The sequence below is a fragment of the Hippocampus bargibanti genome, linkage group LG11 (genome assembly GCF_051943395.1).
Source record: "Hippocampus bargibanti isolate YZ-2025 linkage group LG11, ASM5194339v1, whole genome shotgun sequence".
In the NCBI taxonomy this organism is placed as follows: Eukaryota; Metazoa; Chordata; class Actinopteri; order Syngnathiformes; family Syngnathidae; genus Hippocampus; species Hippocampus bargibanti.
The window spans coordinates 2,050,238-2,071,465 of NC_142744.1; the positions used below are offsets into that span (position 1 = coordinate 2,050,238).

At 40.3% G+C, this 21,228-nt stretch overlaps 2 protein-coding genes and 1 long non-coding RNA gene across 6 annotated transcripts; 2 read left to right on the top strand and 1 right to left on the bottom strand.

The window, feature by feature from the left end:
- The first annotated feature begins 1,060 nt into the window (after positions 1–1,060).
- LOC148891081 (uncharacterized) lies at positions 1,061–4,571 on the top strand. Its single transcript, XR_016116447.1, has 3 exons — positions 1,061–1,603; positions 3,777–3,837; positions 4,474–4,571. It is a non-coding gene; the product is annotated as an uncharacterized LOC148891081 (long non-coding RNA).
- A 701-nt stretch (positions 4,572–5,272) lies between these two features.
- LOC148891082 (uncharacterized) lies at positions 5,273–10,484 on the top strand. 2 transcript variants are annotated; one of them, XM_089008382.1, is made up of 7 exons: positions 5,273–5,435; positions 5,519–5,739; positions 5,804–6,023; positions 6,732–6,833; positions 7,529–7,630; positions 8,635–8,850; positions 10,088–10,484. In XM_089008382.1, exons 1-7 carry the CDS (start codon positions 5,364–5,366, stop codon positions 10,121–10,123), a joined length of 969 nt encoding a protein of 322 aa, XP_088864508.1. In that variant the 5' UTR covers positions 5,273–5,363; the 3' UTR covers positions 10,124–10,484. The 2 variants fall into 2 exon arrangements, with proteins under 2 accessions (XP_088864508.1, XP_088864507.1); XM_089008381.1 differs by having other exon boundaries at positions 8,635–10,484.
- A 23-nt stretch (positions 10,485–10,507) lies between these two features.
- adhfe1 (alcohol dehydrogenase iron containing 1) lies at positions 10,508–20,654 on the bottom strand. Of its 3 annotated transcripts, XM_089008378.1 has the most exons (14): positions 20,422–20,654; positions 20,076–20,113; positions 18,970–19,010; positions 18,826–18,879; positions 17,778–17,932; positions 17,513–17,709; positions 16,301–16,378; positions 16,103–16,208; positions 15,877–16,029; positions 14,660–14,758; positions 13,708–13,786; positions 12,571–12,667; positions 12,336–12,493; positions 10,508–12,247 (listed from the first exon to the last, which is right to left on the bottom strand). In XM_089008378.1, exons 1-14 carry the CDS (start codon positions 20,475–20,477, stop codon positions 12,164–12,166), a joined length of 1,395 nt encoding a protein of 464 aa, XP_088864504.1. In that variant the 5' UTR covers positions 20,478–20,654; the 3' UTR covers positions 10,508–12,163. The 3 variants fall into 3 exon arrangements, with proteins under 3 accessions (XP_088864504.1, XP_088864505.1, XP_088864506.1); XM_089008379.1 differs by lacking the exons at positions 18,826–18,879; positions 18,970–19,010; positions 20,076–20,113; XM_089008380.1 differs by lacking the exons at positions 18,826–18,879; positions 18,970–19,010; positions 20,076–20,113; positions 20,422–20,654 and adding an exon at positions 18,045–18,506.
- Between the last annotated feature and the right edge of the window lie 574 nt (positions 20,655–21,228).

Sequence of the window (21,228 nt, forward strand, 5' to 3'; positions counted from 1 at the left end):
AAAATCCCATTGGAAGCCTTTCCGCTTCATATTTAGCCATTTATCTTCTGATGCTACTTACCCCGTTGTGAATTACTGTATAGTGGTCATTTTCAATTATGACCACGAGACCTTCTTACATTGATCAATAAATCAATCAATGGAACAATACAGAACTAGTTGACATTCATTTTAATTCCATTCGCATCCTCATCATGGAAATCATGTCACTTTGAATTGGGTTCTGTCGCTAAATAACATAGATGTGTGTGTTTTGACAGTGTGCTCTACTGTAATGAGGGCAATAGGACATGCATGGTCCAGGTAGACTAACTATGACGTCAATGTAAATTTCTCCACTGTGAGACTAATAAAGGCATATCCATATCCAATCCAAAGCTAATGGAGATCTGAATCAATGAAATGAAACCCAACACCTATATAATCCAATCAACAAACCCGATCTGCGTATTTCCACCTACGCTATATCAATCGTCTTGGCCCGTCTCTCACTCCTCACACCACTGCTATCCTCGTTCATAGTCTTGTCACCTCACGGATTGACTACATCAATTCACTTTTCCTTGGTGTCCCTCAGAAACTTCTCCACAAACTTCAACTAGTCCAGAATTCTTCCGCCCGGATCATCACCAGAACCTCATCCTTTCACCACTATTCACCCCCTGTCCTCCTAGAGCTCCACTGGCTCCCGGTCAAATATAGAATCAAGTTTAAAATTCTTCTTTATACATTTAAAGCTATCCATAACCTTTCTGACCTTCAAATTTCTATTCCCTCTTGTTCCCTCAGATCCTCTTCCAGTGTGCCCCACCACCTGTCTCAGCACGACGGGGGACAGAGCTTTCAGCTGCTCCGCCCCCAAACTCTGGAACTCTCTTCCAACATTCGTAACATCGATTCTCTTCCCACCTTCAAATCCCATCTCACCTATTTAAAATGGCATTTTCTGTGTAGCTCTATCTCTTGTTTCTATTTATAATTGTATTTTATTGATTGTATTCGATTTATAATTGTATTTTATTTATTATTGTATGTATGTCTTGTCTGTGACTGTAAACTGTCCTTGAGAGCTTTGAAAGGCGTTTGAAATAAAATTATATTATTTATTATTATTACAAATAATGTAAAAAAATCTATCTATATCGACATGAATTGAATATGATTTGCATTTGAGTGACATGGTGTTCCTAATAAAGTGACTACAAAGTATTTTATAGCTCACAATTTCCCATTGATGTTAATCATGACATGTCGTTTGAGAGATGAAAAACAAGATGTTGTTTTTTTTTGTTCCGCCAGCAATTTTGTCACAAAGCTAAAATGACATATAAAGAGTGACGTCAGCGGCGATGGCGACCAATGGGCGAGCAGTTGTTGGATCGGTCGACGGTTGGAGGCTCAGCCGTTGGACGCTCGGCGGCGGCAAACGGACCGGCCGACGTCAGTTGCAGTTTTTCAGTTTTTTTTTCTTCCCCCTCTGCCGTTTCCACATTGCGTAATGCCATTGCGATCGATCGATCGGAGCGGCTAACGAAACATTAGCTTAGATCATTTGCGCAAAATATTAGCTTAGCATAGTTTAGCTTAGCCTCCCGACTTTCAGGTGAGTTCAATCATCAAAATACACTCCGACGTCATTTTCTTGTCATGACTCGAGGCAAACAATTTCTTTGAACACTTTCAAACAATGCAAATCAGTTGTCATCTTTTTTTTCTTTCAAAAATCGGATCTGTTTTGTAACTGATTATAAAATCGCTTTTACTGTCAAATGTTCATCCATACAATATAACACTTTACATATTGATTTTTATAGTGCTTTAACAACAGCTGAAGCTGTAACAAAGCGCTCAACATGGACAGCTATCCTAATACAGGAAATAAAGCAGTGACAAAGATAGTAGAAAACACCAGGGAGTGAAACCAAGATCATGCTGAGTAATTTACCTTTCATTGGGCTTGGTAAGGAAATCTCATGTGACAGCACATACTGCTTTTACTCCACCTTGTTGCCAAGGAACTATATTAAAGCAACTCGAGGAGCTTCATTTTGACAGATCATGCTTTGCGCCATCTTGTGGCCATCGTAAGTAACCCAAAAGCTTTTTTTGGGGCGCTCAATGAAACTTCAACAACAAAAAAGTAGATGTAGCATCCTTGGTATCAAGATACCATGACATGAATGATAAATGACAAATAGAAGTCATCTGTGTGTCTGCATTCACATGGAAAACAAGCCTGTCGATGTCCGACCCGCACCGGTGTCAAAGTTAAGGCCCGGGGGCCAAATCTGGCCCGCCACATCATTTTATTCGGCCCGCGAAAGCAAATCAAACTTGTGAGATTCCAGTATTGACATGGAAAAAAGACCATGTATAAGAAGGTGTTTTTGGCACGAAAAAAACTAGCATGTATAGCACAGGTATCAAAGTTAAGGCCCGGGGGCCAAATCTGGCCCACCACATCATTTTATTCGGCCCACGAAAGCAAATCAAACTTGTGAGATTCCAGTATTGACATGGAAAAAAGACCATGTATAAGAAGGTGTTTTTGGCATGCAAAAAAACTAGCATGTATAGGACAGGTATCAAAGTTAAGGCCCGGGGGCCAAATCTGGCCCGTCACAGCATTTTATTTGGCCCGCGAAAGCAAATCAAGCTTGTGAAATTCCAATTTCTGACATGGAAAAACGACCATGTATAATAAGGAGTTTTTGGCGTGAACAAAAAAAAAAAAAGCATGGATAGCGTAGGTGTCAAAATCAAGGCCCGGGGGCCAATTCTGACCCGTCACATCATTTTATTCGGCCCGCGAAAGCAAATCAAACTTGTGAGATTCCAGTATTGACATGGAAAAAAGACCATGTATAAGAAGGTGTTTTTGGCACGAAAAAAACTAGCATGTATAGCACAGGTATCAAAGTTAAGGCCCGGGGGCCAAATCTGGCCCTCCACAGCATTTTATTTGGCCCGCGAAAGCAAATCAAGCTTGTGAAATTCCAATTTCTGACATGGAAAAACGACCATGTATAATAAGGCGTTTTTGGCGTGAAAAAAAAAAAGCATGGATAGCGTAGGTGTCAAAATCAAGGCCCGGGGGCCAAATCTGGCCCACCACATCATTTTATTCGGCCCGCGAAAGCAAATCAAGCTTGTGAAATTCCAATTTCTGACATGGAAAAACGACCATATTTAATAAGGCGTTTTTGGCATGGATAGCGCAGGTGTCAAAATCAAGGCCCGGGGGCCAAATCTGGCCCGTCACATCATTTTATTCGGCCTGCGAAAGCAAATCAAACTTGTGAAATTCCAGTTTTTGACTTACAACCGGCTCGACTTACGACCACCCATACTTACGACCACGACCGCCAGACCCTATTTTTTAACATTTTAAGAGGGGGATTTTGTGAGTCATTTAGCCTCCGAGTCTCTATTCAACATTTTGAATGGATTTGGACTTATGACCATTTTGACTTACGACCGTTTGATTGGAATGGAACTCGGTCGTAAGTCGGATGTTACCTGTATTTGGAGATCATATTTTGAAAACCTTTTTCATTCGTTGAAGGTGAGCTTTATAGATTGAAAGAAATTGAAAATACACCATTCATTAGGGGTGTGCCTAATACTCCGGTGTGCCTTATACACCGGGAAAATACGGTATTTATGAATTTATTGTGCATTCTAATGGTTTCTCCATATTTTTCCACTGCAAAAAAATGACTTTGACACGACTTTCCTACCGATTGATGACATTTATGTTGTTATATGGGTTGCAGACAGGCCTGGTTGGAGCGTTGCCACCAACCGCGCGATGAGCAGCCGAAGCCACAGATCCGGGTCAGAACTCACACACCTAAACACACACAAACACACACAAACAGCGCACCAGTGCTTCCCCAACCTTGACTGTCAAGCACATATTGATATGAAATGTGCCACAAAATGGATGCCAAAACAAAATGGACACCGAAGCATTGACACAATGTTTTCTTGGTGTTAGCTCAAATAATAATAATAATAATAATAATAATAAATTTCATTTCTAAGCGCCTTTCAAAACTCTCAAGGTCACTTTACAGTCACAGGATAAGTTTTTCTGTGGGTGAGCAGCGGCAGCCACACGCGCCAGCGTTCACTCAACCCGGAAGTAACTCAAATAGAATAGTTAAGACAAAGAGATAGAAAGCTAGCTAGCAAGCCAATAGGTAGCTAATAGCCAGCCAGCCAGATAGCGATTGTACGGTATAATAATAATAATAATAATAATAATAATAAAAACAGTCACAGGATATTTTTTCTGAGGGTGAGCAGCGGCAGCCACACGCGCCAGCGTTCACTCAACCCGGAAGTAACTGAAATAGATAGAAATCTAGCTAGCTAATAGAATGCTAGATAGCTAGCTAATAGATATACGGCGCGATCCGCTCCGATGTTGGGTGAGCATCACATATGTTGTGTTTTGTTGTGTGCTAGCGCCAAGCGATGTTGCTGCTGTTCTCCGGTCAAAGATGAGCGTGGACGATTTTCCCGAGTGGCCCAAGTCAAGTCGGAATGGGTGAAAGAGGAAGAGGCAAGTGTGCTCATTTGTTTACTTTTGCAAGGACTATTAACTCATTCACTGCCAGACGAAAATTGTGTCCACTCCAGTGCCAGGGTTTTTGTCATTTTCACTCAAATTGCAGGGCCCGCGGAATTTTGAGTTTTAGGATTATGTATACATTCAATTCAGTGTAAGAAACCTTGGACTTTCTTCCCTTATCAGAAAAAAGTTAATTCCTAAGTTATATGAGTCTGGAGTTATCTGAGCTTGAAATGGGGGCGGCTGTACAAGTGCCAGGGTTTTTTCATTTTCACTCGAATTCCAGGACCTGCAGAATATTGTGTTTTAGGACTACGCAGACACTCAATTCAGCGTAAGAAACCTGAGACTTTCTTCCTTTAGCAGAAGAAAAAGTTAATTCCTAAATTATATGAAAATTAAATCCTTTGTGAATCCTTCTCAATGTCCAAAAAAATAATCCACACCCCATTTTTTTTGTTGACATGGCACGGACCAGGGGGTGTGTAGACTTTTTCTAGTCACCGCATATCCAGATTGAGCTTGACGATCGAAATTCATTTTCAAATGGCGCTAATATTGGCTAGCTAGCTAGCGGTCTATCTATTTGAGTTACTTCCGGGTTGAGTGAACGCTGGTGCATGTGGCTGCCGCTGCTCACCCACAGAAAAACTTATCCTGTGACTGTAAAGTGACCTTGAGAGTTTTGAAAGGCGCTTAGAAATGAAATGATTATTATTATTGTTGTTGTTGTTGTTATTATTATTAATAACAAATACTTGAATGGCATCAGGGCGAAGGTTCGATGGCCGAATGGTCGCAGGAGAAGCTGGTGGAGCCGGTGAAAGGCCCGTGGACGCTGGAGGAGGACAAACGGGTGAGTGCGCGCCCGGTGACGCCCGGCCGGGTGAGCGACCAATCCGAACCGGGCCGGGCGCGTGACGCTGACATGTGTGTCAGGTGGTGGAGTTGGTGCGCAAGTTCGGCAAGAAGCACTGGTCGCTGATCGCCAAGCACATGCGCAGCCGCAACGGCAAGCAGTGCCGCGAGCGCTGGCTCAACCACCTCAACCCAAAAGTCATCAAGAGCCGCTGGACCCCCGAGGAGGACCGCATCATCTGCCAGGCGCAACGCGTGCTGGGCAACCGCTGGGCCAACATTTCCAAACTGTTGCCCGGGAGGTAGGCCAGCTGGCGATTCCGCCGACCGACTGACCCGCTTACCTGCCGCGTACGTCCCCTTTAGGCCCGACAACGCCATCAAGAACCGCTGGAACTCCACCCTGAAGAGAAAGGTCCAGAAGGAGGGACCTCGTCAGATCCTGCGGCGCCACCCCGACTCGGGCGCCCACCGCATTAGCTCGTCCAGCTCGTCGTCGTCCAGCTCCTCCGATTCGGCGTCCGCGTCCTCGTCTTCGTCTTCCTCCGCCGGACAGGCGACCTTCAAGGCCGACGCGGCGACCAAGGTGTACACGCCGCTCTGAGGGGGCGGGGGGGATAATAATAAATAGCTAGCATAGATATTTTAATGGGTTGTCTTTCCATAAACTGATCGATTTGTAACCTGGCTAATGGCTAGCTCTTCCCGTGAATGAGTTTAGCAAGTCCTAAATTAGTCCAAGGCCAGATTTCCTACATGAAGATGACAGTTTAACAAGCTGTGTCTGTTCACCTCAGATTGACCCCAGATTTTCTGCGCTTCCGTTGTGGGCCTTGTGTTCGGGCCAACTAAGCATCCAACAGCATGAAACTTTGAAATGCGATCACTTCTAAAGCATTTCCGATGATGGATTATTTGGCCGATTCAATCGGGAAAATATAGGTAACATCCGACTTACGACCGAGTTCCGTTTCGACCAAATGGTCGTAAGTCAAAATGGTCGTAAGTCGAAATTCATTCAAACTTTTGAATAGGGACTCTGAGGCTAAATGACTCGCAAAATCACCCCCCCTCTGGTGCCATCACGCAGTCGATTGCTGTGCGAGAGTGAGAGGCTGGCTGGCTGGCGCGTTGCGGCGCCAGGCGTAGAATTCAAATTTTAAAAATAGGGTTTGGAGGTCGTGGTCGTAAGTACGGGTGGTCGTAAGTCGAGCAGGTCATAAGTCGGCTGTTACAAGTAGATGCAAATAATGAGCATCAGGACCGTGTGATGATGTCAAGTTTGCAACTTCAGGAGCACCTGATGAGCAGCGAGATCCTCAATATGCTGACCGACTGGAGCCCGGCGCGCAGCGGCGACCACAAGGAGCGAGCCGCCATCTTGTCGCGCTCGGAGGTAAGCGCTTATCTTCACGCCACGGCCGAATGCTTATTTCTCGCAAACACGGACCGATGATGTACAGTGATACCTTGGCTTACGAACTTCATTGGAGTGTGTAAGGCGAAAAGTGTGTATCCCAAAAATTAATTTCCCATTGGAAACCATTAAAATGAGAATAATCCGTTCCCAGGTCCCCATAAAACATAATTTTCTACTTTCTAATTTTCTAAGCCTTAAAACTACACAAAATATACCTTATTTTATGTATAATAAATGTGCTATGGTATTAGAATGTAAGAAATAAACTGTACTGTATAATAAAGTGGTTTTATTTACCTTTGTGATGGTCGCTGATGTCTTGATGGAATGGAGTGGCCGGTTTCATCAGCATTAAACACTTGATGAGGAACGTAGCCTTCTTCTTCCACCATCTTGGGGAATGATTCCTTGTAAGCTTTGGCAGCCTGATCGTCAGAACTGACTGCCTCACCATCACGAATGACACTATGAATCCCTGTACGACAACATCCGTGGTTCGCCTTGAAATCATCAATGGATGACGAACTTCCAGGTTGCCTCTTGACGATATCAGAGTGAAGTTGCCGTGCTTCCTCTGCGATAATTTTACCTAGTTCCTCATCAATTGTGTTCTGTATAGCTAACGTTCTTTCATTCATTGAAGGTGCGCCTTATAGTCCGGTTCTTTTCAGGATCATCCGATGAGCGGCGATATTCTCAACATGCTGAGCGAGTGGAGCCCCTCCCACAGCGCCGAGCACAAGGACCGAGCCGCCTTGTTGTCTCGCTCCGAGGTGAACCGATGACGGTCTTTGACCTTTGAGTGGAGAATGAACAAAATAACAATAACATTAATAATAATAATAATAATAATACATTTAATTTATAAGTGCCTTTCAAAACTCTCAAGGACACTTTACAGTCTCAGGATATTTTTTCTGCGGGTGAGTAGTGGCAGCCACACGCGCCAGCGTTCACTCAATCCGGAAGTAACATAATTGACAATAATACATAAATATAGACAAAATATAGACATATAAAAAGAATATAAAATAACATAATAATATCGTAAGAAAATAGTAAATATAATAAAATCAAACATCAAATAATAATAAATAATACATAAATGTAAAAAAATAGAAGTATAATAAAATCTAGCAAAAGAAAAATAAAATATAAAAATAATAAAATAAAAGCATGAATAATCACAAAAGAATATATATATATATATATATATATATATATATATATATATATATATATATATATATATATATATATATATATATATATATATATATTTTTTTTTTTATTGTTATTTGTTATTTTATTGTTATATTTTTTTATATTTACTATATATATATATATAGTAAATATAAAAAAATATAACAGAATACTAAATAATAATACATAAATATAGAAAATAATATAAAATAAAACTAAATAATAATAAAAAAATATATACTAAATATAATAAATATATAAAATAAAAGAATAAATAATAAAAAAATAGTAAAAAATATAGTAAATATACAATTTGCCATAAATGAATAAATAATAAATTAAATGAATATAGTACAAATATTGATATATGTATATACTAATAAATATAGTAAATATAAAAAAAATCTAACATAAAATAATGAAGTCGCAAACGCCACTCAAAGATCAAAACAAATTTTTTTTAGGATGACCTAAAAAAAAAAAGGGAGGGAAATAAGAATACAATACAACGAATATGAGAAAACATGGGCGGGGCTTACTTCCAACGGTAACGCCCTTCTTGCTTTACTTCCAGCTGTTGAGTCTCGGCATCGCGGACACGTCCTTTGAGGAAGAATGTCTGGCGGGCGGCGCCGCTCAGGCGGGGACGCCGCGGGTGTCGCAAGGCCGCCCGGACGACGCCGAGCTCCTGTGCTTCCCGCTGGTGGGCCAGGAAGTGTGGTGGTGCCTGCAGCCTATGGAGGGAGCGGATGTCGCCGAAACGCTCAGGATCAAAAGCGAACCTTTTGAGGTGAACGACCGCCGGCCGTCACGCGCACCCACAAAATAGAAAACGTGGGGAACCTCACGGCCCGAGGTTTGGAACGGAACGGAACCTATTGGGTTTTTTTGTCCTATCAACGATTTGATGTCGGGCTCAAGACTGCCAAAATGGGGTCATTTTTGCTCCTGAAATTAATGTTAGTCCATTTCTTTCGACTTATGTAATCAGTCAACTTGCTAAGTCAAAATAAATAAAGTAAGTCAGTAAATAAGTAAGTAAATACATAAGTAAGTAAATAAATAAGTAAATAAATAAATAAGTAAGTAAATAAATAAACAAACATACATGAATGAATGAATGAATGAATGAATCAATCAAAAATGTTGGATGTATTTCTTCACACTTAAAGGACAACCGACGCCTCCGGACAAGTTGTGTCCATAATTTGTAAAATCACTTGAAATGACTTCTACTGAGCGTATTTGACAAAGATTCTACCGCATATAGCTATATTTTACGTTTCAAGACTCGCGCTGAATATTCAGGAAGTCTTGTTTTCGAGTTGATGACGATGCCTGACGTGACGTCACTGAAGGAACGCCCCTGACCGAGAAAGCGACACACAATGCATTTTGGGTACTTTGTTTGGTCTGAAAACTTCGTGTTGATGGCGAAAGACATAAATAACGCGATGGTGAATCGTTGTGTGTTGCACCACTATTTGATACTAGTTGAAACAAATTCCCAGCATATCTGCCCATTTCCAATGGAGCTTGGGCGCCATCTTCTGCCTTTTCTGGGACACTACATTGGAGTCCTGACGGCTCGAAATGATCCGGAAGGACTTCTTAAATCGATGGCAAACATTTATGCTTTCCTCTTCAGAACTATTTGAATCATATTCATAACTGGATGAGTAACAAGAAAGCATCTTCTCCGAATCTGAAGCCATTGTTTTGATTCTAGAGCAAGTCAAGACGTCCTGGCGTGACGTCACGAACAAGGGGGCGGGACCTTCTGAAACTCGCCATTTCTGACATCATTTTGAAGTCGTTTTGGGACATTTTAAGTCATTTTTATTGGTGTTTTGCATTTGACTAAAAATATCATTCTGCGTGTTTTGGGTATTTTCGATGCTATAAAACGTTTTTCTGATGTCAGTTAGGAAACAAAAAAATGGTGTCGGTTGTCCTTTTAAAGCTACAAGTTGATTTCTAAACGCTTTTGATGGTTGTTTTTTTTTTTTTTGCTCTGTCATTTGCAGAGAAATGCAACGGGCGGAGCTTGTGAATCAACATGAAGCTTCGTATTCGCATCCGCTTTGTCATCTTTTACTAATTGAATCCATCTGGATTTGAACGTGCGTATAAATCGAAAATTGATGTATGTATATATTTATATATGTCCGTCCGTCTGTCCTTGTCCCTGAACTGTGCTTTTATTTTGAAAAGGAAAAGTGGGAATGTTCATTGTGTGAAATTTCGTAGGCAGGAACATCTCAACTTGGATTTCAAATTCCTTTACACACGCGTCACTTTGATTGGATCTCTCTTTAATATGAAGATGAAGGGACATAACGCTTTTATTGTGAAATTGATTTCACGTCCTGTGAACGTCGACATTTTATTGAGTGAGGTGACCTCATTTGCAGATTGATTTGACCTTATTTGCATATTGATTTGACTTCATTTGCATATTGATTGATTCATGAACGTGAAACAGAAAAAAAATGTCTGCTTTGGACATTTTTTTTTTGATTGATTGCTTTGGTCATTCTTATTTTTTCTTTCCATTTTCATAAGCGCAGAAATATGAATTACAAATCTTGATGATTTTTTTTTTTTGTGGGGTGGAAATGACATATTTGCTGATTCTTGAATGAGAACTAAACTGATCTTTTGTCTTATTTCACTTGAAAATGCACCTGTGAAGGATTTCATTCAAGTCCAAATTTGTTTTGTATCAAAAATTGCTTAATAAAAAGACCCCCTCTGGCTCCGCCCACCCCTGAAAAAAGTGCTGATTTAAATCATTTCTGTGTATTTGCTATATAATAATACATTTCATTTATAAGCGCCTTTCAAAACTTTCAAGGACACTTTACAGTCACGTATTTTTTTTGTGTGCGGGTGAGCAGCGGCAGCCATTCGCGCCAGCGTTCACTCTACCTGGAAGTAACACAGAAGCAAAGTTATATTAGCTATCTAATTAGCTAGCTGTCTATCAATTAGTTATATATTAGCTAGCTAGCTAACTTAAGATAAAAAGACCACCCTGGCTCCACCCCCCCCCCTAAAAAAGTGCTGATTTAAATCATTTCTGTATTTGCTATATATTAGCTATCTAACTAGCTAGCTATTGATTAGTTATCTATTAGCTAGCTAGCTAACTTAATATAAAAAGACACCCCCTGGCTCCACCCACCCCCTAAAATAAGTGCTGATTTAAATCTTTTCTGTGAATTTGCTATGTATTAGCTATCTAGCTAGCTAGCGATTAGTTATCTATTAGCTAGCTAGCTAACTAACTTTCTATAAAAAGACCCCCCTGGCTACTCCCACCCCCTAAAAAAGTGCTGATTTAAATTATTTGTGTATTTGCTATGTATTAGCTGTCTAGCTAGCTATCGATTAGTTATGTTAGCTAGCTAGCTGACTTTCTATTTGAGTGAACGCTGGCGCATGTGGCTGCCGCTGCTCACCCACAGAAAAAACCGAACCTGTGACTGTAAAGTGACCGTGAGAGTTTTGAAAGGTGCTTATAAATGAAATGTATTATTATTATTATTATTATTAATGTGTGCGTGACACTCAACCCGGAAGTAACTCAAATAGATCGAAAGCTAGCTAGCTAATAGATAGGTAAAAGATAGCTATTTGATAGCTATCAATCTAGCTAGCTGGCTAGCTAGATAGGTATGTTGCTAATAGATAGCTAGTTAGATAGCTATCTAGCAAGCTATCACAATGTGAATTTCAGACATCTGAAAATGTATCCCGACTGAATGCTATCTAGCTATCTTGCTGGCTACCTACCTAGCACTTTATTTGCTATCTATTAGCTATTTATCTGGTTCGCTAGCTATCTAGCTGGCTCACTGGCTACCTAGCTGGCCAGCTATTAGCTATACGACTGGTTAGCTAGCTATCTGTTAGCTAGCTAGTTAGCTTTCTATCGTTCAGTTATTCCAGGTTGAGTGAACGCTGGGGCGTGTGGCTGCCGCTGCTAACCTACAGAAAAACTGATCCTGTGACTGTAAAGTGACCATGAGAGTTTTGAAATGAAATGTATTATTATTATAAAATCATTGAAGGCACTTGAACGTCACACGGAAGCCACATCAGTAAAGCTTCATTGAAGCTTCGAAAAGATCCGTCAAGTCGGCTTCGTTGTGCTCGCGGGGGCTAAGTTTGGTCACACGTTCCTAAAAAAAAAAAAAAAAAGACATTTAAATGTTCTGTCAACGGCGGACGGGATAGGAGACAAAAAGGTAAATGCCGAGTTTGGGGCACCTGCGGGATGGTTCCTTGGACGAGGGCGGGCACGTCGTCCTTGCAATAGCCCACGGCGGCTAACCCGTTCTCCACTTTGAGCTCAAACAGGAAGTGACGCAACTGGTCGGCTAGTACGGCGCCCGCGTCAGCTCGCTTGGCACGACTGATGTCGACGCCTTTGAGGTTAAGAAATGGATAAAACGTAATGATTGGGGCATTGACGACACCTTGAAAGTCCTTGAATCGCACGTACCGAGGATTTCGGCTGCCTCCAGGTGGCGCTCTGGACACATGGGAGCCGTGAAGGTGAACACGGCCGGAGCGGTCAGAACCACCGACAGGCCGTGAGGCTGATGAATACACACATACATAGTCGGACATCCGCTGCAATTGGTACAAGTACAGTGATACCTTGGCTTACAAACTTAATTGGTTCCCAGACAGAGTGTGTAAGGCAAAAAGTGTGTATCCCAAAAATTTATTTCCCATAGGAAACCATTATAATGAGAATAATCCGTTCCCAGGTCCCCATAAAACATAATTTTCAGCTAAAAAAGCCTTTAAACTACACAAAATATACCTTATTTTATGTATAATAAATGCGCTATGGTATTATAATTAAAGAAATAAACTGTACAGTATAATAAAGGTGTTTTATTTACCTTTGTGATGGTCGTTGCTGGCTTGATGGAATGGAGTGGCCGCTTTCATCAGCATTAAACACTTGATGAGGAACGTAGCCTTCTTCTTTCACCATCTTGAGGAATCGATGAAAAGGTTTCTTCAGCCGTCATCTGTACTTTGTACTTCTTTTCAAAGAAGTACAGATGACGGCTGAAGAAACCTTTTCATCGATGGACCACTCCTGTATGACTGAGAGCTTACACAGACATCTTCAGGAATGATCCCTTGTAGGTGCTTTCTCTGCGATAATTTTATCTAGTTCCTCATCAATTGTGTTCTGTTTAGCTGGGTTGTTAGCTTTTTGCATCAAGTGTACAGATGGCTTGTGGAGCCTGATTGATGGGATATTTTAACCTTGCAGTCTACACTGCCTTTGAACTATCAAAGTTGAAACTCTCACTGTCGTCTGCCTGTCTAATGTTTAAACCGCCTCCCCTCACTGCTGCGTTCTTGACCAATCACGTGGCTTTAACCGAAGACTGGGGGCGTGGAATAGAGGACAAAAACAGTCGGCTGCCATTTTGTTGTTAGAAGAACGGGCTTGTTCGCGAATGACACATCACTCATTGAGGCAGCTCAGTGTACGAAAAAAGTTTGTATGCCAAGGTAAGATTTTCATAAATTTAATGTTCGTAAACCGAAAAGTTCGTAAGCCAAGGGGTTCGTAAACCGAGGTATCACTGTACTTTTCTATTCCACCACTTACCACCAGGGGGTGCTCTACATTGTAGCCGTCAGCTTTGTGAGTCTTGACATTCCCAGAGATGGGATATGACATCCCGTGGCTGGAACGGAAAGTGGACATGGAGTGACTGACTGGACGACGAGGCACTCTAACTCTTTCACTGCCAGACGATGTGTAAAAAATGTGTCCGCTCCAGTGCCAGGGTTTTTGTCATTGTCACTTGAATTCCAGGAGCCACATAATATTCATAATAATAATCATAAAAACAACAATAATAATAATTTAAAAAAACAATAATAATAACAATAATAATAATAATGACAATTATATCAACAATAATAATAATCCATGGATGATGGAATAATAATAAAAACAATAATAATAAAACAACAATAATAAAACCAATAATAATGGAACAATAATAATAATCCATCCATCGATGGAATAATAATAATAATAATAATAATAAAACCGATATTAATAAAACCAATAATACAATACTAGCAATAATAATGATAATAATAAACCAATAATAAAACAACAATAATAATAAGCCATCGATCAATGGATGGAATAATAATAAAACCAATAATAATAATAATAATAAAACCAACAATAATACAACCAATAATAAAACAATAATAATAATAATAAGAAGAAGAAGAATTATTCATGGATGGATCGAATAGTAAAATAATAATAATAATAATAATAATAATAATAATAAAACCAACAATAATACAACCAATAATAAAACAATAATAATAATAATAATAATAAGAATAATAATTCATGGATGGATCGAATAGTAAAATAATAATAATAATAATAATAATAATAATACATTTCATTTATAAGCCCCTAGAATATTGAGTTTTTAGGACTACAAAAACATTCAATACAGCGTTAGAAACCTTACACAATTCCCAAATCAATTCAAGAAAGACAGCGAATGAGTTCACAAACGACTCACCAAAGATGAACGCCGGCGTTCCCAAAACCGATGCCGGCGAACACGCTGGCCAGGTGCATGGAGGACCGAGCTTCCAGGTCCTCGGGGTTGTCCACCGCCCTGCACATAGAGATTTAATAATAATAATAATAATAATAATAATAATAATAATACATTGTATTTCTATGCGCCTTTCAAAACTCTCAAGGTCACTTTACAGTGACAGTATAAGAACAACATTTTTTTCCTGCGGGTGAGCAGCGGCAGCCAAACGCGCCAGCGTTCACTAAACCCGGAAATGTACGCCACTAACTCAAATATAAAATGGCCACAATAACATTCAAATAAAGTAAAACTACTCACCATTTGCTGACAATGCTCTGATTTTACCTTGAAATGGGCATCACTTCATTTCTAAACGCTAGCTAGCTAGCTAGCTAGCTGTGCCCTAGCTTTCGTTGTACAAAACGGAGGATTACTATATGTATATGGATGGTAGATTTGATTGTATTATTATTATTTTTTATATTTGTGGCAACCAGAGTTCAGATATTTAATAAATAATAAATAACAAAACACAATAAATAATACATAACTAAACAATAATAATAATAAAAATAATAATACTAATAACAACAATAACAACAAAAATAATACGAATAATAACAAAACAAAAATAATACGAATAATAATAATAATAATAATAATAATACATTTCATTTTCAAGCGCCTTTCAAAACTCTCAAGGTCACTTTACAGTCACAGGATAAAGTTTTTCTGTGGATGAGCAGCGGCAGCCACACGCGCCAGCGTTCACTCAACCCGGAAGTAACTCAAATAGATAGAAAGCTAGCTCGCTAGCTAGCCAATCGATAGCCAACAGACACCTAGCGATATAGCCAGCTAGATAGCAAAACAAAAATAATAAATAATAAATAACTAAAAACAATAATAATAATAAAAATAATAATACTAATAACAAGAAAAATAATACGAATAATAACAAAACAAAAATAATAAATAATAAAACACAAAAATAATAATAACAAAACAAACTAAAATAAATAATAAATAATAATAATAATAATAATAATAATACATCTCATCTATTGTATTCCCTTCTAGCCATTTGCTAACCAAAACAGCAGCACGGTGGTGGTGGGACGGAATCATACTTTAAAGAGGGCGTTGCAGAAAGCCGCCGCCATTTTAGTTCACCCCCCGCCATTTTGTTTTACCGTTTCATATAGTCGGCAACCTGTCGCAGGGCGTGCCGCGCCCACACGTCACTAATGGGGTTGCTCCCTTGATAGGCGGGCCTGTTGAGAGGGTCCGGGGGGCAAGGGGCGCGGCAGTGGTACGGCAAGGCGGTGTAAGACTCCAGGGCGTGACTGCAAGCAAAAAAAGGGGGTCAGAGGGGTCGCCCCTCGTGGCCAAGGACGCCGTCGGCGGGCGACGACGCACCACAGGACGTCAAAGCCGCTGTTGGCGGCCACCCTGGTGGGCATGCTCAGCGTATGCAGGGGGTCCACCACGCCCAGGGAGGGGCGCAGGGCTCGGCTGGCTATGCCTTAAGGCACAAAAAATACTCAGGGACTTGCTCACTTCCTTTGTACCGACGGGAAAAGTGTCATTCAAAAGTGGGCGGGGCAAGTGGCGTACCTGTTTTGGCTTTCAAAGGCTCGTAGTCAAAAATGGCCACGCCTGTCGTTTCGCTCCCCGTGCCGGCGGTCGTCGGGACTGGCAGAGAGAGAACGGGTGCAAAGTTGACAGATGTCACGATGTTACCATGGTAACAGTTGAGCATCTCCAGCTCAATGCTGCAAATCACTATGGCAACAGTTCAACATTAAAAGTAATAATAATAATCATCATCCATTTGTTTTATAAGTGCCTTTCAAAACTCTCAAGGTTACTTTACAGTCACAGGAGAAGTTTTTCTGTGGGTGAGCAGCGGCAGCCACACGCGTCAGCGTTCACTCAACCCGGAAGTAAATGGATAGAACGCTAGCTAGCCAGTGAATAGATAGCCAACAGACAGATAGCTAGATAGCTAGCCACTTAGATAGCTAGATAGCTAATAGCCAGCTAGCTAGAGAGTTAGTTAGCTAATACACTGAGCCAGTGTTCACTCAACCCGGAAGTATATAGATAGAAAGCTAGCTAGCCAGCTAATAGATAGCCAACAGATAGATAGCGAGATAGCTAGATAGCTAATAGCCAGCCAGCTAGAGAGTTAGTTAGCTAATACACTGAGCCAGTGTTCACTCAACCCGGAAGTATATAGATAGAAAGCTAGCTAGCTAGCTAATAGATAGCCAACAGATAGATAGCAAGATAGCTAGCCACTTAGATAGCTAATAGCCAGCTCGCTAGATAGTTAATTAGCTAATACACTGAGCCAGCATTTACTCAACCCGGAAGTAAATAGATAGAAAGCTAGCTAGCCAGCTAATAGATAGCCAACAGATAGATAGCGAGATAGCTAGCCACTTAGATAGCAAGATAACTAATAGCCAGCCAGCTAGATAGTTAGTTAGCTAATACACTGAGCCAGCATTTACTCAACCCGGAAGTAAATAGATAGAAAGCTAGCTAGCCAGCTAATAGATAGCTAACATTCTCAGGGTTAGCTAAAGCGTTCGTAAACCGAGGTATCACTGTATATTCATTATAATGGGAAATGTACAACACGTTTCTGGAACGGATTATGGTAAAAAAAAAAACAACAACAACAACAACTTTGACACTAGTTGAAGAAGTTAAAGTGACACACTTTGTCGGACATCTTCGTCGGCGTAAAATCAATAAAAAAATTGACATTTTTGATGGAAAACCAAATTGGTTGAGAACCAAGACGTGATTTGAGTGTACCTGCAATGAGAGGCTTCAATGCGCCGGTGACAGGTTTCCCTTTGCCGATGGGACTATTGACGAAATCCAGGAAGTCAGCGTCGGGGTGACACGAATACAGATTGGCTGCCTTGCACGTGTCAATCACAGAGCCCCCGCCCACCGCCACAAAGGCATCGAATGCACCCTTCTTAGCGAAAGCGATAGCCTCTTTAAAGCTGCGAAAAAAACAGTAATAAGGTGAGTATCCAAACAGGACGATTTTAGGAAGTAGCGCTCGCCTCACCTGGTGTCGGTGGGCTCCACGCGTACCCCCTCGTACATTTTGTAGGGAACGCCGGTCTTGGAAAGCGACTCCAGAACCGCTTTGACGGGCGGCAGGCTGGATAAGTTGCTGTCAGTCATCACGCATACGTTCCGAGCGCCCAAGTTTCGCAGGTCCTGCGAGACAAACGCAAAAACAGACGACTGAAGTACAGTGATACCTCGGTTTACGAACCCCTTGGCTTACGAACTTTTCGTTTGACGAACGGTAAATATATGAAAATTTTACCTTGGCATACAAACTATTTTTCGGGATACACACGGAGCGCCACAATGAGCGATGTGTCAGTCGCGAACGAGCCCGTTCTCCTCACAAGAAAATGGCAGCCGACTGTTTTTGTCCTCTATTCCTCACCCCCAGTCTTCGGTTAAAGCCACGTGATTGGTCAAGAACGCAGCAGTGAGGGGAGGCGGATTAAACATCAAAGAGACAGGCAGACGATAGAGAGAGACTGAGAAAATGGATAGAAAACAGTGAAATTTGGACTCGTTTCAACTTTGATAGTTCAAAGGCAGAGTGTAGACTGCAAGGTTAAAATTCCCATCGATCAGAAAATTATCGCAGAGAAAGCACCTACAAGGGATCATTCCTCAAGATGGTGAAAGAAGGCTACGTTCCTCATCAAGTGTTTAATGCTGAGGAAACCGGCCACTCCATTCCATCAAGCCATCAACGACCATCACAAAGGTAAATAAAACGACTTTATTATACAGTACAGTTTATTTCTTTAATTATAATACCATATCATATTTATTATACATAAAATAAAGTATATTTTGTGTAGTTTTCAGGATTAGAAAAGTAGAAAATTATGTTTTGTGGGACCTGGGAACGGATTATTCTCATTATAATGGTTTCCTATGGGAAATTAATTTTTGGTATACACACTTTTTCGCCTTACACAATGTCTGGGAACCAATCAAGTTCATAAGCCAAGGTATCACTGTAGATCGTCCAATTGACAAAAAAATCCCCAAAAAATGTGCGATCACCGTGCAGTGGTAGTTACCATGCCAATTTCCCTGGTAACTCCTTCCCCATATCGGATGTTGGAGCTGGCCATCTTGAAGGAGAAGGCGTGACAAGATGACGAGTGACATCTTTCTGTCACGAAATTGAAACGTGCACGCTTTTGAAGGCGGTGTATTTTTACCTCAAAGGCATAGTCCGTCTTGCGTTCGGTGCACGGCACCGCTGCACACAGATATCAGAGACAGCGTCAAATAGCAATCACTTCATTATATATTTGTGTAGTTTTAAGGCTTATTTAGTAGAAAATTATGATTTATGGGGACCTGGGAACGAATTATTCTCATTTTAATGGTTTCCTATGGGAAATTAATGTTTGGAAGACACACTTTTCGCCTTATACACACCTTTCATGGAACCAATTAAGTTTGTAAGCCAAGGTATCACCGTACCTTTTTATTAAGCCACCTACCGCAACTACGGCGACTTCAGTCGGATATCATCAAGAGGCAACTACGTCAACGACCATCACAAAGGTAAATAAAACCACTTTATTACACAGTAGTTTATTTCTTTAATTACAATCCAATAGCACATTTATTATACATAAAATAAGGTATATTTTGTGTAGTTTTAAGGCTTATTGAGTAGAAAATTATGTTTTATGGGGACCTGGTAACGGATTATTCTAATTTTAATGGTTTCCTATGGGGAATTAATGTTTGGAAGACACACTTTTCGCCTTACATACACTTTCTGGGAACCAATTAAGTTCGGAAGCTGAGGTATCACTTTGAGTAAAGTGAGTAAAGAGTTTTGAAAGGCGCTTATAAATGAAATGTATTATTATTATTATTATTATTATTTCTTACGTTTTTTTCAAGTCACGTTACTTCCTGGTCAACAGCACCCTCTAGTGGATGTGTAGTAATATCACACCCGTTATTGGTGGGGATGTTCATTACAATTCAGTGTTCAATTGTCATTCCCAACCACGATGGAAATTATTACATTGTTTACTTTTATTCTTATCATGTTGAAGTGTTTTTAATGTGAGAAAATACTCAATCAATAACCATCAATTGTTTGATCAATATTTCTATTTAGAATTGTAATTTATTTATTGTATGTATTTTATTCATTGTATTCTATTTATAATTCTACTTTATTTATTATTGTATCTATGCTTGCGTATGACTGTAAAGTGTCCTTGAGAGCTTTGAAAGGCGCTTGAAATAAAATGTATTATTATTATTATTATTATTATTATTATTATACTTTTACGCATACCTTGATGCAAAGTGTTGGAATGAGCAGGACACCTGCACCTGTACACACCCACACACGAACAGAAGGCATACACATAATTTCGGGTATGTTGCCATGGAGACGTCAGAAAAAAATCAGTTATGGATTTTAGCATCAGATTTCTATGGCGACAATGGAGGTACAAAAGGGCACAGACTAATAATCTTGTACATAAGCATAATTTTATACCCCACGTTGGCAACGTGAGGTGACGTGAAGGTCACAAGACGTTGAAAGTGAACAGAAAAAACCCCACTACGCGCGTCATGCGGCGTTTGCGTCTTTAGTTAGCTCGCGTTAGCCCGTTTTGAGTTTGTTTTGTACTTACGCGGCGCGCTCGAGTTGCATTAGCAGACGAACTACTCGATCCCGTGCCACCGCCATCTTTGTTTTGGACCTCGCAAAGGCGTCCGAGATCAGCCACGTCAATACTGTCCACTTTTAAAAATAAACGCTTAACCTGTCAATCTTGGCTAATAGCTGCCCTTAGAAAATGATGACAATTCCCGTATAAAAGTTGTACTACCCGCTACATTATTTGAAACTATAAAAAAAAAACGCTAACACAAGCGGAAATGCAGTTTATCGCGCATGCGCACTTTAATCAATCGGCCGTATGCATCGATCAAAAAATACATATGGGAATAAGTATAAATTTTATTTATAAGCGATTTATAAACTCTAAATGACACTTTACAGGGACATGATACACGACTGATGATTTATTTTTAGTGTTTTGCCATGACATGATCGGGATGGCAGCAGCATTGTCGTTGGCTACCAGCAGTGAAAGGACAACCGACACCTTCCGAATAGTTGCGTCCATAATTTGTCAAATCACTTCAAATGACTTCTACTGACCGTATTTTACAAAGATTCCACCGCATATAGTTATATTTTACTTTTTAAAATTCGCGCTGAATATTCACGAAGTCTTGTTTTGGAGTTGATGCCGATACCGGAAGTGGATTGGAGACAAAATGGTCTTTGGAAGATCGGTTCAAAATTGTACTTTTTTCGTGTAAAAGTTGTCGTACCCTGTATATTATTTGAAATGATAAAAAAAACGTGTAAAATACAGGGAAACGTATAAGTTGACAGGTTTAAGACGTCCATCTTGTACCGTATTGTACTC